We start from the raw sequence: 15,607 nt of genomic DNA on the forward strand, positions 1-15,607 counted from the left end.
ATGAATGTTAATGAACCATCGAAACTTGGGACTATCAAAGTCGAAGTCTTGATTCAGCTATGAGTTGTTTAAGTTTTTTTTTTAGCTGTAATATATTTTGTCTGTGTGCGTTTGAGGGACTCCTAAACATTAGTGTACTACCTACAATATCATGGTGTGATCTCTTTTGGGCTACCGTTAAGATCTACCACATAAATATGACGTCCACTGGCACGCCACAACTGTGGCAGGAGCCATCACCAAATTTTATATTTGGCGCTGGAACTCATACACCACGCCAGGTAAGCCTAAGTGCCTATATATATACTTACGTTTTGTTTATTAACCCGATAACTAAGAAGGAGGCCTGCTTCCACTGTTGCCAAGTATGCCCAACCAATTCAAGAATGAACACAAATTTGCTACAGCCAATCCTCTAATTCTGTACGAATGACAGTACATTACATTCCTAGAATATTGATAATATGAAATATCATGATATAGTTAAAATAGCAATAGCATTTTCCTCGCTTACTGTATTTGTTTAAGAGATACTCGTTCTAAAATATATTATCAAAGTATAGCAATGATAAGGTAAATCTCGAGATGATTCTTATCGTACAGCAAGACTAAAGAGTGCACAGTTTGTTAAATAAATTGCCGTAGTGAAGACAACAGGTTGGTTATTATTTTGTTGCATTTTAAATATATATATTTAAATAGACACTAACAATGGCACTGGGCTATTAAAGGCATTAGCATTGTATATTATATTGCATTTGAGCAAGGCATTGCGTGTAATGTTAATTACGATTAAATTATAAATGTTATAATCACTTAAATTGCACTTTGTCTTTTGATAATTTCATTTTGTAAAATTTATAAACTTAACTATGGTGCGTTTAAAAATAATTGAGCACTTGAAACATTTAAATGGGTCACTTAATATTGTATTATTAATGAATATATTCAGTGAAATTTGAATAAGTAGTCAGTCTTTGCATATTATTTCTTTCAATGGTGTCAAAACGTCATCGTTTGATAACAGTAAAAATATAAGAATTAAGAACATGTAAAACAAACAAGATTCCGGTTTCTTTCTTTTATCTTTCAATTACTTTTTTTTAGAAATGTTGCGGCAAATAGTACTGTTGGCATTTATATGCGCTGGCATAAAATCCGTTTATTCGGATACGAACTACAGGTTGAACACAACCATCGTACCATCAGCGTATACCATAACCATAACACCGTATTTTGATACCGGAGATAACAGAGCATTCACGTTTGATGGAGAAGTCGCCATAACTTTTGTACCCAGATCGAATATCAATAAAATAAAACTCCATTCTGAAGATCTAACATTTAGCGCTTCGAATATATCTTTAACAAATGGTGCTAATACCGTCACTCTTCATACAGAAAATCCTCTGGAATTTGAGGATAAGTACACATTTGCACACATCAATTTACAAAACGAAATTACGTCTGGAGTTGAATATGTCTTGAAAATAACATACCAAGGACCAATTAGATCTGACCTGAATGGTTTTTATAAAAATTATTACATCGAAAATGGCGTTAAAAAGTAAGTTGTTATTTTTTTATAATAATAGTTTTAAATCTTCAAATCTCCACAGATTCCTTCAGCCTTTTGGGCTTTATATATATTCTTTTATATTTATATTATTTTCAATTGAATTTCTTTTTTTAATTTCAATCCAAGATGTTACCTTGTCCGTTCATAGAGTTTTTAGTGCATTATTTAAAATAGGAACATACGTCGCTGAGTTTCTAAATATTTATTATTATTATTAATATTATTTACGATTCATCTCTACTGTGCAAAAAAATGTATTTCTTATAATATTAAATTATATAATGTATTTGTTATGGAAAAACTAAAGATTAGTTGCCGATAAGTTTTCCGATAAAACGATAGTCATTTTAACTAAACTCTTAGAGATAAATTGTTATGAAATCTTCCATCAAAGTCTGTCTTGGGATCTCGTTATCGATATTGACACATCAAGTTTTAGATAAAATATAAAGTACTCGATGACTTGAGGAAAAACAAGTTTAATCCGTAAATATATTTATCCTTAATATTTATTGACATAGAAACACAAGGTGCAATCTACAAGGTTAATTTCTATTTTCTTACCGAACTATAATTAAGTCAAAAGAAGATTGATTTCCATAGGTTTTGTTTGTATGTATTTACATCAGTTTCAATAAATCCTCTAAAAGTCATAAAGTCCTGTACTAAAAGAAAGTAAGATCTAATCAACACATTTAAATTAGGCTTCTACCTTGCTGCTTTGTCTATATTAATGATAATAATAAGGAAAATAGAAATACGACAAATGTACCATTAAATCTGGTACCTTAATGTTTAATGGTAACGAGCAATGTAGATACAATTATGATTATACTGGACATTCGTTTTTGCTATCATATTTTTCGTGAGCATCCATAATATATCTACGTTATTCCAAAGAATTACTTGTTGGTTTACCCGTCTGAATAGGTACCACCCACTCATTAGATATTTCACCAACAGTAATATTTGGTATGTTTAATATTTCTTACGGCACAAATGTCAATGGGCGGTGTTGTTTACATTAATTTAATTTGTCTGTCCAACTATATAAGGTCAATCCAACATAACATCAATCTCCAAAAATATATTACGCGTAAAATATTCCAAATTGTCTAGTGTGTATTAATACATTTTTAACTGCCGTTCACAGATGGCTTGGCGCTACTCAAATGGAACCTACTCATGCCAGAAAAGTGTTCCCATGCTTCGACGAGCCAGAACTGAAGGCAGTGTTTACCCTCATCATTGACAGACCACAAAATTACAAACCAACTTTAACGAACACTAAACTGCAAAGCACAGCAGCACTGTATGTAGTATTTATTTAATGTTTGAAATTATTTACATATTGACAAATCTGATTTAACTAAATTTTTGATATACTGAAACGTAGTGTATTACACTCTGCATAGTGTATACACTACGTTTTGCGGTTTCCAGGTTTCATTTCATTTCTATGTTGACTTTCATTTATTCGCGTATACATAAATTATATGCAGACCAAATTTATGAAGAAAATAATTTTTGTTAGTCAGAATATATAAATAAAATAAACAATAAACAAATATTTATGATGAGGTAAATTGTACGGCTACGAGAAAAAATATAGGCTCCTGAATGGGGCAAAGGATTAAATCAAATCGGAAGGATTGTGAGATATATGTATATGTTCAAATAAAATATTATTCTTAAGATGTTAGGTAGCATTGTCATATTAATATTTATTTATGCCTCTTATACCCAAGAGGTTGGTTGCACAGTAAAGTAAAGTTAGTTCAATAAAATTGTGATTTTTTCGTAGACAAATCATATTGATACGAAAAATCAAAGAGATGTGGACGCAAATTCCCTTGGAATTAAATAAATATAAATAAAAAAGATACTATTTAAGTGATTAATATATATGTTTTATATTTTTAGGTCAAATGGCTTTATCCGTGAAACATTTTATCCAACACCAAAAATGTCTACGTATCTAGTTGCTTTCCTAGTATCAGAATTTGAAGCTGGTGCGTCTATCACAGTTGGTACCAACGAATTTGGAGTATACAGCAGACCAGACGCTAAGAATCAGAGTGAATATGCATTTGATTTTGGTCAAAGAGTAGTAAAGGCGCTTAGCGAATTTTATAGAATCGATTATTATTCTACGAGTAGCAATTTGAAACTCGATCACATTGCACTACCTGATTTTAGAGCTGGTGCTATGGAAAACTGGGGACTTATCAAATACAGGTATTGTTTGGTTCATATTATTTTTTTTAGTAAATTTTGCGGCAGCAAATTGTCAAATATTAAATGTTTGATATTATTCAAAGTATATTTTCAAGATTAGCAGATATATTTATTTTCTTTTTTTAGGTCAGCCAAATACGATATTAGGTGCAATAACCCTTTTTTTTTCGTAAAAATCATTGTTAGTATGTTTATTGTCTGCCTAAGCCCAGATAAAAAACCCGAAGGGATATACATGCTCATAATCATTTGAAACATATTTTTACGTCAATCAATTTCAATTATGTTTATTTTAATTTAATGTTTGGTAACTCGTCGAATATAAATATTGTAATAGTTTTTTTCTAATTTCTAATTAGAAAATTTTTAATCTAATTGTTTTTATATTTTCAGGGAAGCTTTGTTATTATATTTAACCGAAGAATCAACGCCATATTTTAAATACAGAGTGGCACAGATAATAGCTCATGAAACGACACACATGTGGTTCGGTAATTTAGTAACCTGCCACTGGTGGAGTAACACCTGGTTGAACGAAGGTTTCGCTAATTACTTCCAAGACTACATAACCTCTTTGGTAATTTTTTATTAAGTTATTTCGTATATATTTAAATATCGAATATCAGTGGATTTTTGCAAAAATTCAATTGCATAAAAAAACGCGAAAAGGCCTGTAAAATATCCTATTGCTGATTAACGGTATTATTCAGTTGCACCACAGTTGCAAAAGAAGCATGTACCAAAATTTCTTCCTAGACAAGCAGATAACGTTACAATGTTTTTCAAATAAATATTCAGCCTGCATAGGTTTGAAACTGCAATCCTTGACAAAGATATACTTGTTTTAAAAGTGAGACATCTTATAATAATCCAGTAATCAAATGTAATTCGAAAATATATCTTAGCTTCTATTTCACAGATCGAACCAGAGGTTGGGTCAAAAGATATGCTCGTTATTGGTTCAGTGTATTCAGCGTATGACGCAGACAGTACACCCGATTCTGCAGCAATTACTAACAACAATGTCAATTCACCAGCGGATATTAGCGGCCACTTTGGCACTATCACATATCAAAAGGCGGGTTCAGTGATTAGAATGATGCACCATTTAATAGGAGACGAGGCATTTAAGTTTGGTCTCAACGCATATCTAACAGCAAAGTGAGTTCTCTGTCCTTTTATATTACACTGTTTATTGGTGCATTTAAAATTTCATACATATTTATTTGTCCAGATTAAATTCCTTATTGGGTCAGTGGCACTGGTAAAATACCGTCTTAGATTATTTAGTAAGCACGGTATTTATAATATTTGAAATGACATTACAATTTTTATATATAAACACATACATAGAATAATATTGAAGTGTATGCTTGTAATATTAAAATAACCGCTTTTTAATAAATGCACATATGTATATACAAAAAAAACTATTTTTACAACTTATGTCTGTCTATCTGTCTGTTTGCTCCAAATAATCTCGGGGACAGCTGGTCTGACTTTGACGTGACTTTTATTGGCAGACAGCTGATGCAATAAAGGGTAACTTACGTAACCACAATAATATTTTTGTTCAATTTAAACGCGCGCGAAGTCGCGGGCACTGCAACAGCAGTATATTAGAATATATAAAACAAAATTACAACTTACCATTGGAGGCAAATCTCTATCTATCTATAAATATTAACCTGAAAACGATACGTATTAATTTGCTATCACATAGGATGGAGGGTTTCATAGAAAAATAGTACATCAGTGTTTGCGTACATATTCGAACACTATGTCTTGCTTGATTGATCTTCCATATTCATCAAATTTATTAAGATCAGCCATCCTAACTTTATTGGAAGAGATTATTAGCAGTGTATAATGTCCAAATGTTGTTTTATTTCAGCAAATTTGAATCCGGTACCCCAGACAAGCTTTACTCGGCTCTTGCTCAGGGTGTCAGCAATTTCAATTCGATGTCCAACTACTCCGGATTTGATATCACGAGTGTTATGAGCTCTTGGATCACACAATCCGGTCAACCAATTTTAAATGTCGAAGTCAACCACGCTGATTCATCGATTATCTTAACCCAGGTAATATTAATGGCTTTGTAAAATTAAAATTAAAAAGACATATCAATAAAAGACATAAAAAAAATCAATAAAAAATAATAATCGCGACAGTTCTTTTTAACCGTAACGGTATTAAAGTATGTTTTGAGTTTGAGGTCCATAATTATTAGTTTTATTGTATTAATGTTTTGCCAATGGCTATGATCCCAATTTTAAGTTCACCAGACATTTTGAAGATGGTGAAAATCAATTTGAAAGATTCTTTATTTCGATCCACAAAGGTCGAGGCCACGGTCTAATAAAGAGCTGTTAAAAGGCTATAAATTTGTCGTTTTCACTTTGTTTTCATAGTACGTATATTATAGTAAACTTACTGTGCGGTAGATAATTTCAATCAACGCTTTAAGAATATGTAAAGTTAAATGAAATAATTATTTACTTTTAATGTCATTTAATTTTTAATATGAAAAAAAAAAAAAACTAGAATCACATATAAATATATTATAATTGTTTGTTTTGTGTCCATTATCCAGAAACTCATGTTTATGTTACATTATTTTTTTTCTAGAAACGTTTTTACATCGATTCATCGCATTCGTCTGACGAAATTTACAAAATACCGATCACTTATACGCTCGACACTGACTTCAATTTCGAAAATACAAAACCAGCATTTATCATGGACAGCAAAACTTATGTATTGCCAATTCAAGAAATAAAAGACAATCACAGTTGGCCGATCTTTAATATTCAAGAAACTGGTAAATAATAATGCAAAGTATACCAAATGTGTAATTAAATACCTAAAATTGCCAAAATTGTTATTGAATTGCAACTAAGCTGTATTATTAATTACTTAATTGTTTCTCAAGGTTTCTACAGGGTCAACTATGACAGTCACACTTGGTCCCATATATCTGAACATTTGAAGGGAAGTAAACGGGAAGAAATTCATTATATTAACCGTGCTAAGGTAATCTATATACTGCTATATTCAATTTATTAAATTATATTAGGACTTTACCTTAAAATGACATATGGTTCGTACGGTTGATCGCGATAATTGAACAAGACAGGTTGATAAGCAATCATACCAAAAAAGTCGGTGCAAGTTAAAAACATGTAATTTGCGTGTTTTGATTCATCATGATCATTATCATGGTCATTACCTAATTACTAAACTTTTTCTTTAACACAGTAAACTATTCATTTATCGTCATAATTGTTCAACGTTTATTTATGAAGTTCTAACACATTTATTGCAGATTGTTAACGATCTTTTTGCGTTCCTGTTTGCTGATGAAGTACAATTCGAACTTCTCAATGATGTGTTACATTTCTTGGAAAATGAAACTGAATATGCGGTGTGGAATGCAGCAATCCGTGGTTTGAACAAATTGAGGAATCACTATATCGGTTCAGACACCTTAGCTCTTGTTGATGTTAGTATAACTTTGTTCCATTCTTCAATTAATAATCTAAGAACGTTACCTTCAATAAGATTCATACTATTCACTTACATCTTCAAGATGTTTTATGTTAACCATACTCACCTTGCTCTGGTATACCACTCCTTTGTCAGTTACTGTCTTAAAAGTGTGTTACATTTATTGTAATGGTATCGTTATAATTTCATTATTTTGTTCAATTTTTAGGAGTTTGCTTTGCATTTGATGGATAATATCATAAACCACTTGGGCTACGAAGTGAAGACTACGGACGATTTCGTCACTCTTAGGAACAGAATGCAGGTTTTGGAATTCGCTTGCAAATTAGGACATCAAGGATGTCTTGATAACGCACGGGCTATATTCCAAGATTTCAAAAATAACGGTAAATGGTATGTCCAAGAAATGTATTCATTTTCAAAAGTATCAAACATCAAATAGAAGTTATACCGATTTTCTTTGAATTTTTTTTGTCTTACCTTTCTTGTTTTGATTTACTATATTATTGATGTATTTGCGTCTTCTTATTGAAAGATAACATTGAAACCTATTTTTTAAAATTATTGATTACCATAAAAATTAAACTCTAACCTAGTAACATAGACTTTTTATGCCTCCATAAAACACATTCAATACAATACCCAATTAGTAGTGAAATGTAATTTTACCGGAATAAAGTATATTTGAATTGAAATATTTTCTTTGCAGGATTCATCCTAGCTTAAGACCAGTCGCATACTGCGCTGGACTCCGTTTAGGTAACGGTGATGATTACGACTTCTTATGGGACAGAATGACTAAAACCAACGTAGCTAATGAGGTTTGGATCATTGGCGAAGTTTTGGGTTGCACTTCAGACGAAACTAAGCTTAACAGGTAAATTTAAATACTCATTCCTTTATTATGGTAGTTTAGATAAACAAAGAAAACATGATTCCGATATATAGATTATTTTGATATAATATTTTAGGGTATTGTACCTCTAAAGCAAGAAAGAAACCTTCATGAGAACCATTTCTTCTGACCGTCTATTCGTCTCTCTATCTATACATTAAGACGTTTTTTTACGCACGCTCAGATGTTTAATGTTAAAATCAATTCCAAATACTTATGGTATTTTTAAAGATATTTTATTAGGTCTGTGTTCCCTTGGAACTGTGAAAATATTCTCTTTATGTCGGATTTCATGTGTTTCATGTTATGTCAAATTTGGCATGAATTCTTAGCAAACGGAATAATCCAAAAATCGTCCATTTGACGTTACATAAACAATGTCTGTTTATTTATCTGTCTGGTGTTTAATGTTGAAATCAATACCAAATACTTATGGTATTTTTAAAGATATTTTATTAGGTCTGTGTTCCCTTGGAACTGTGAAAATATTCTCTTTATGTCGGATTTCATGTGTTTCATGTTATGTCAAATTTGGCATGAATTCTTAGCAAACGGAATAATCCAAAAATCGTCCATTTGACGTTACATAAACAATGTCTGTTTATTTATCTGTCTGGTGGTACGATATCGATTAGGGTGCAAGTACATCTCTCTCTTGTCTGATTTTTGGGTAGCTAAGATCACTTTACCCGCATTGGAATAGCGTGGTGGAATATGTTCCAAACCCTCTCATTAATGGAAGAGGAGGCCTTATCCCAGCAGTGGGAAATTTACTGACTGTTACTTTACTTTACTATAGAAAATAATTTACAATATCCACGCTTTAAATTATTCATAAAACTGTAAATTTTTCAGCTACCTGGTATCAATGCTCGTTGAAAACAGCCCAATAAAGACTCAAGATCTGACAGTTCCTCTGTCAAGTGTTCTTTCTAACTACAGTCACGTTCATGTCGTTCTGGAAGGACTACAAGCAAATGTTTCTCTATGGAAATCAATGTAAGTATAAATTAAATTGGGTTTTTCTTCCATATAATATGTTTCCATAAATATTTAACGTTCCTGTATAAAACTAAGAAGTTTCCAACTTCTGACAGCTCCAAAGAAGTGTAGTGTTGCAAAACTGAAAATTCAAATTTCTAAAAAGTAAACATTTTATTTATTTTTTGTTATTAATGGATCCATAGCGACACATAAATGATTTTTTTTTTGTTATTTTATTCTGACCCAATTACTACAACGATTTTTTTATGTTATTTTTTAAAGTTACACTTCACTGGATTCAGTGCTTTCTACTGTTGCCTCAGCTCTACACACTCAAGAAGATTTCAACAAAGTAAGATCATTATAATTATTATTTTATTATTAAGATTAATATAGGCACTAACCCAGGTAATTATCACTACATTCTGCGTTAAATCTTGCATTTGTAAAAAAGCCTTGAGTTCAGCGGTGAAGAAAATCATAGTTAGGTAATCTGCATGTTGGGTTATAATTTCCATATAATATACTGTCGTTCTGACCGGTCTCGATTACGTCGTCTAATCTCAAACGAGACTAAACAACTACGCAGGATATAATTATAATTCTAGTGTACAAGTTTGTGCGCAGTTTTATCCCTCACAATTATAATAATCTATGAAACAGTGAATTTGAAACGACCGAAGAGAAGACGCTAGAAGTTCGCTACTACACTGTAATACTGAGTCGCATCCAGTTAAAAACTAATTGGTGTCTTAATAATAGGTCATATTGATTTATTTATTCAATTGAAACAGATAAAACAAATATTAAGTCTTGTGGTTGTTTACGCACAAAGAAAGTTAAAATATATTCATATATAATCAAGCTACAGTATCAATAATTGCTCTTTAAGAATTTTTTGATTTGTTTGGCAAAAGTAATTATCTCTAAGTTTATTGCACACTTCGGAAATAAAATGATCGCTCAAGGCACCAAATAACGAAAATATATTTTTAGCTACTGTTTAAAAACAATTATTGTAAAATAATAAAAAAAATCCCGCTAAGATTCTTTTGCTGGTTATTCTCAGGTCCGAGGTGTTTATTTTAATCACTAAACAGATGAAACGCTTCTATACTGATTAAAACATTTCTATTGTGTTATGATATGAAGAGGTTTCAGTGACAAGCTTAAGTGTTAATATAAATATATAAACCACTAAGCATGTAGTTGTATTTAGAATGAATCCAGTATTAAAAAAGGCTAACGAATATTTCCTACCATTAGCGATCCCATTGAAACGGTTTTCCAAACAAGTACCTTAATGAATGTATGCTCAGACTTGAGTTGTTTGACGGACAGTCATTTAGGTCGAAATGGCGAGCAATTAGGGAAGGTTAATGTAGGGTGAGCTAGGAATTATAAAGACCATGGTATAATCAGGAACACATTTTTTTAACAGAGAATAATGGAAGCTAGTTAGGTATATCCATATGTTGTAGGTTATTGTAGGGAACGACACCCTTATGCCACACCTAATTTTGCTCTCAGACCCTAAATGCAGGGCATTGATTTTTTTTTAAATAATTAGGCGCTTGAAGGTAAGTTTAGTTTGGGATTTAAATTCTTCTAATTTTTAATATTTGACGATAATTCAAACACAAAAATACATAATAATATCTAATAATGAAACTATAGTGGAATCGGAATCTCTATCGCATTTAATACTAGAATTACTTAATTGTAATACATTTTTATAATTAAAAATATAATATCCAAAAAAATAGTACCTTAACTTCGTATTAGGATATTAATGTTTAAGAATATTTGTAATTAAAATACATTTGTCATAATCTGATCAATTATTGTCCTGCAGCGAGTGGTTACTTATGAAGTCACTCAATTAACGATCGTTAAATTAGAATTAATGATGACTTGAATTCTTATCTTTTGTCTTGTCAAGGTATTTTGTGTAAGAAGGTGAGTATTATACTTTAGGAATCAACTTAGATATTCCGATTGTTTTTACCCGCACCACCTTGATGTCCGAAAATCCACAACAGCGCGATTTCTTAGACATTTTCTGCCTCGAACAACTAGTTTGTGGAACCAGCTTTCGCCGGCGGTTTTTCCGAACCGATACGACATGGGAACCTTTAAGAAAAATCGTACTCCTTTCTTAAAGGCCGGCAACGCACCTGCATGCCCCCTGGTGTTGCAGATGTCCATGGGCGGTGGTAGTCACTTTCCATCAGGTGAGCCTCCTGCTCGTTTGCCATCTATGTCATAAAAAAAAATATCCTTGCATTATTCAGGCACCATTGTTTATTGCAGTGCAAATATTCGTTTGTTAAGGGCTTATTAATAATGCTGGACGAAAATATATTTTATTTTACTTTAGACAAATAATGTTGAATCGTCATTTCTTATTCATTTATTAATATTCAAAACACCTTCGTCATTTTCACGAATTATGAGGCAAAAAAGAAAACAATTTACTGTCTTATTGATATTTTATCTCAAAATAAATAATTCTTAAATATATATTTATGATCAAAATAAAAAATTAATATATACTTTATTAAAGTAGTCTTTTAGAACTTTCGAATCGTAATTTAACAAACTATATTAAGTGAAGCTACACGATTTCAAATGAATTTCTCTTCAAATGCAACGCATGCTGCACAGCTTTGTATTTATGTAGATATTGGCGGAACAGGTATGATTAAAGTTCATAGCAATGCCAATAGATGGCGCTGTGCTTAAGTAATTGAAATGTTGTATATTTATTAACAAAATGGACTTACATTCTTAATGTAAATTTGCTTAGTGTAAAAAAAACTGATAGAAAGATTTAAGGATAATTTTGTAGTCGTAATGGAAATTGATACTAATTATTTTGAAGTTAAATTGAATGAAGTTTGTTTAGTTATTGTATTGTATATTGTAGGAACCGATTGCAAAAAATAGTTTATTTATACTAATTTTAGGCGAAGATCACGGACACCAGCCGGCACGCACTCTCTGTTATTTTACATGTTTCACTTTTCTCATTTTCATTTGTGTTTATAAATCATCTCGAGTTGAAAGAAATGTTTCGGATGGTCTATCGTCTGTGATTTAGATTCAAAACCGATATCAGTGTGGTTGAAAAATTCCAAGTCTTTTCTTCTAAAGGAGAGGTCAATTTTAGCCAGCTGTAGAATATTAATCAACTATTTAAATTTTACGTTCACTTCATTCTCTTTGTGTATGTAAGCTGATGGTAAGTGGTAATCACATTAGGCAATGTCGGCGTAAGAAATATTAACTATTCTTTACATCGCTATTATGCCAACAACCTTGGAAGCTACTCTGTCCGTTGTGGCTGCACTGGCAGTTTGGCAGTAGAATATCTGATGAGTAAGTGGTACATACCCACATACAGACGGGCTGACTAAAATACCTCCTACCAAGTAATGTATTGTATTGATTCAACATAAAAATAAAGTATTTATTTTTGAATATCGTCGTCATGTATTCCCAAAATAGATGCGTTAAGCGATCATGACCTATATAATTAGCGAAATAGTTGAATCATAAGCGGAAAAAAATGAGTGAGATGATTGGAATTTTGCCAGCAAAGTTTTGTTCGCAGAATCGAAGTGGTTGTTTTGTGTTAAGTTTTTCGTTTGAAATGAAATCGACATTGAAATTAAATTTTTATATTATTATCTAATATAATTTTTCAGTGATTTTTTTGTAAACTTCAAAGAGTTATATTAGAAGGAACGCTGTCGTGTTTTCAGCGGCCTAAAATTATATTATTGCGGCTTTTTAGAATTATTGCTACTAAGAGTAAATAATTTTCAAACAAACCCTAATGAAGAAATAAATTTCCTAAAATGAATTTATATAAAACTGACTATATTCACGCATATTTCTGTTGCACCAATGCCTTCAGACCTCGAAAAACCGGTCCTATACCAGCACTCATTTGTTACTTATCATTTCTCTGTTTCGGATTCATAAAAAAAAAACCGGTTGTAAAAATCAACCTACATTTTGTGTTGCCATATGAAATATTAGGAAAATGGGTGATGATTATTGCAAACATGATGCAGAATGCAAAATTTGAACAATCGCCAAGCCGCTGAGGTGACATTGGTTCGGCAAGGTCAATGTAATTTTGCACCGAGTCGTAAAAAATGCTATTAACCTAATATGCGTTATAAATATAGGCGTTGTTGTTGGTGTAAATATAAACTCTCTTAATTGAACTAACCTTTGCAAAATTGTTTGTTAATTATTGTTATATTGTGCGTGCTTCATGGAGATGAATAGACGAAATTCTCGCTGAAAAGTCGAGAGAAGAATAGAAGAAACCAGTAGTTTATCTCTAATATTGGTGTAATTTGGGCAGTTCTTTGAAATTTCGGAATATCTAAATGTATAAACAAAATTTTTTTTCGTCTATCGTCCAATCGGCTTGTTTATATAAGTAGAACAGTTACTACACAATTTTGCAAATAAAATATGTTAAGCAAATTGCGTAATTTGTATTTAGGTAGTTGGGTTGAAAAGTCTTGGTCCTCTATTGACGGTATGCCTATTTCTGTATTTTTATTTATATCAGAGGAAGACGATGCATGAGCCATCTGGTTAGCTGTTGTTTGTACACATACATTCATTATAAGAAATACAAATCATTCCTACACGAGTTATGAAATTCAAATACCTTAATTATCTTATGCATCGTCGGTTATTTTCATAGCTGCATTACAATAATAGATACGTGAGTTAGTAATTACGATTATTTGACTTAATTTTTAATAATGAATTAATTTTACAAATGATTGTAGGTTTACAATATAAAGCGGAAATCAAAAAGTCATGTATCAACGTACGTTTGTACCACTTCACTTAATTGTAAAATGTCTTCACTTACATCGTCTGCTAGTTGCAAATAATTAAAATATTAGCTCACAAGTAAGCATACCGGTTCACGGACAGTTTAAACTAGAACACAGTTACAGGAGGTATAATCTTTTCCAACCACATTTAGGTACAAAACTAGCATCGAATTGTCACAATATTATTGGTCGAGGTCTTAAGTAATCTATATTGATTACTCATTCATGTAAAAATGTCGTTTTTAATTATATTTACGTTACTATCAAAAGTTTGCAAATGAAATTTTATGATTTGTGTAGATTGTAAAAGGAAAAGTGTTGTATTATAAATAAGGATACATTAATAAAGAACTGTTTGTAATGCAAAATATACAATAACTTTGAATCACAAGGAATCTTTTAACCAATTTAAAAATTAAATAAGTTCTGAATTTGAATTCAATATTCGATCATTAAGAATCAAGCGCCCCTTAAGCTAATTCATATATAACAGCCTGTCACGAACTCCTGATGCAAAATGCAAGGAGCTATTTGCTTTCCCATCGGATTATGACCGTAATGTTATTGAGGATACATTTGTGTTTATCACACACACATAGACACAATAGCATGCTCTGCGTAGTGTGTAACTTGATAATTAAGTCAAGTCGTTCCATCATTTAAGTTCTAATTTCAAAATTAAATTGGTTTTTTTTCACCAGTACGACGCCTGGCTTTCGTCGTGCTCAGAATGTGGTGAACAAGCTGTGACGACCGCGAAAGCGGCACTGAACAAAGCCAAAGCGGTTACAACATGGGCTGACAATCATAGGAGCTATATATGGAGCAGTTTGAGAAGCGATGCCAGGAAGTTATCGGCGCCGATCACGGTACTGGTTCTGAGTGTAATCGCTCTGACCAATATATTTTAAGAGCGGAATGATTTCTATTTAATTTGTTTTGTTTTATTTTAATTCATTCATTATTGGTGTTATAATTTTTCATTGAACGCTTTATTTTTCTATACTTTATATAAATATGTTGTTTAAGATAAAATACATATATGTTATATTTTAATTATATATATTTAATTTATAGTTAAATGTAACGTTGTATAATTTTAATTTGAAGACGTGAAGAGATCCCATTCCACTAAAATGTAATTTGTAAATATACGTTAGTAATTCAGTCATTTTTATTTTATTTATTTTTTTCCTTTTAATGTTAACGTGAATAAAAGAAAGGATTTTTAATACATAAAGTAACGCTTTATGTAAATTTTATCTAAATGTATATGATGTCTGTTTCGTTAGTTATTTTATTTATTTTTATTTTAGTACAATTTCTACGTTCTCAAAAATAGTGTATATATTTAAAAAAAATACAATGATTCACCATATTCTTAATACACATTAAAGTGTAAACATAAATCGTTTCCAATGGAATAGAACTCTGACGTCCAATTCACCATGACCTGTGACATTAGGCTTAACCATATTACTTACCTTATTGTAATGAGCACGTGGTAGATAGGTTACGGCTCAAACGTAA

General features: G+C 31.3%; 1 protein-coding gene across 3 annotated transcripts; it reads left to right on the forward strand.

Moving 5' to 3' along the window:
- Nucleotides 1–532: 532 nt before the first annotated feature.
- Nucleotides 533–15,246, forward strand: LOC124532345 (membrane alanyl aminopeptidase-like). Of its 3 annotated transcripts, none has more exons than XM_047107227.1 (15): nt 533–657; nt 1,108–1,567; nt 2,733–2,891; nt 3,503–3,817; nt 4,211–4,394; nt 4,737–4,978; nt 5,712–5,901; nt 6,449–6,641; nt 6,753–6,853; nt 7,146–7,322; nt 7,536–7,720; nt 8,037–8,204; nt 9,078–9,221; nt 9,489–9,558; nt 14,779–15,246. In XM_047107227.1, exons 2-15 carry the CDS (start codon nt 1,110–1,112, stop codon nt 14,986–14,988), a joined length of 2,796 nt encoding a protein of 931 aa, XP_046963183.1. In that variant the 5' UTR covers nt 533–657; nt 1,108–1,109; the 3' UTR covers nt 14,989–15,246. The 3 variants fall into 3 exon arrangements, with proteins under 3 accessions (XP_046963183.1, XP_046963185.1, XP_046963184.1); XM_047107229.1 differs by lacking the exon at nt 533–657 and adding an exon at nt 677–776; XM_047107228.1 differs by lacking the exon at nt 533–657 and adding an exon at nt 706–781.
- Nucleotides 15,247–15,607: the final 361 nt, after the last annotated feature.

This window comes from Vanessa cardui, chromosome 9 (assembly GCF_905220365.1).
Source record: "Vanessa cardui chromosome 9, ilVanCard2.1, whole genome shotgun sequence".
NCBI classification, from domain to species: domain Eukaryota; kingdom Metazoa; phylum Arthropoda; class Insecta; order Lepidoptera; family Nymphalidae; genus Vanessa; species Vanessa cardui.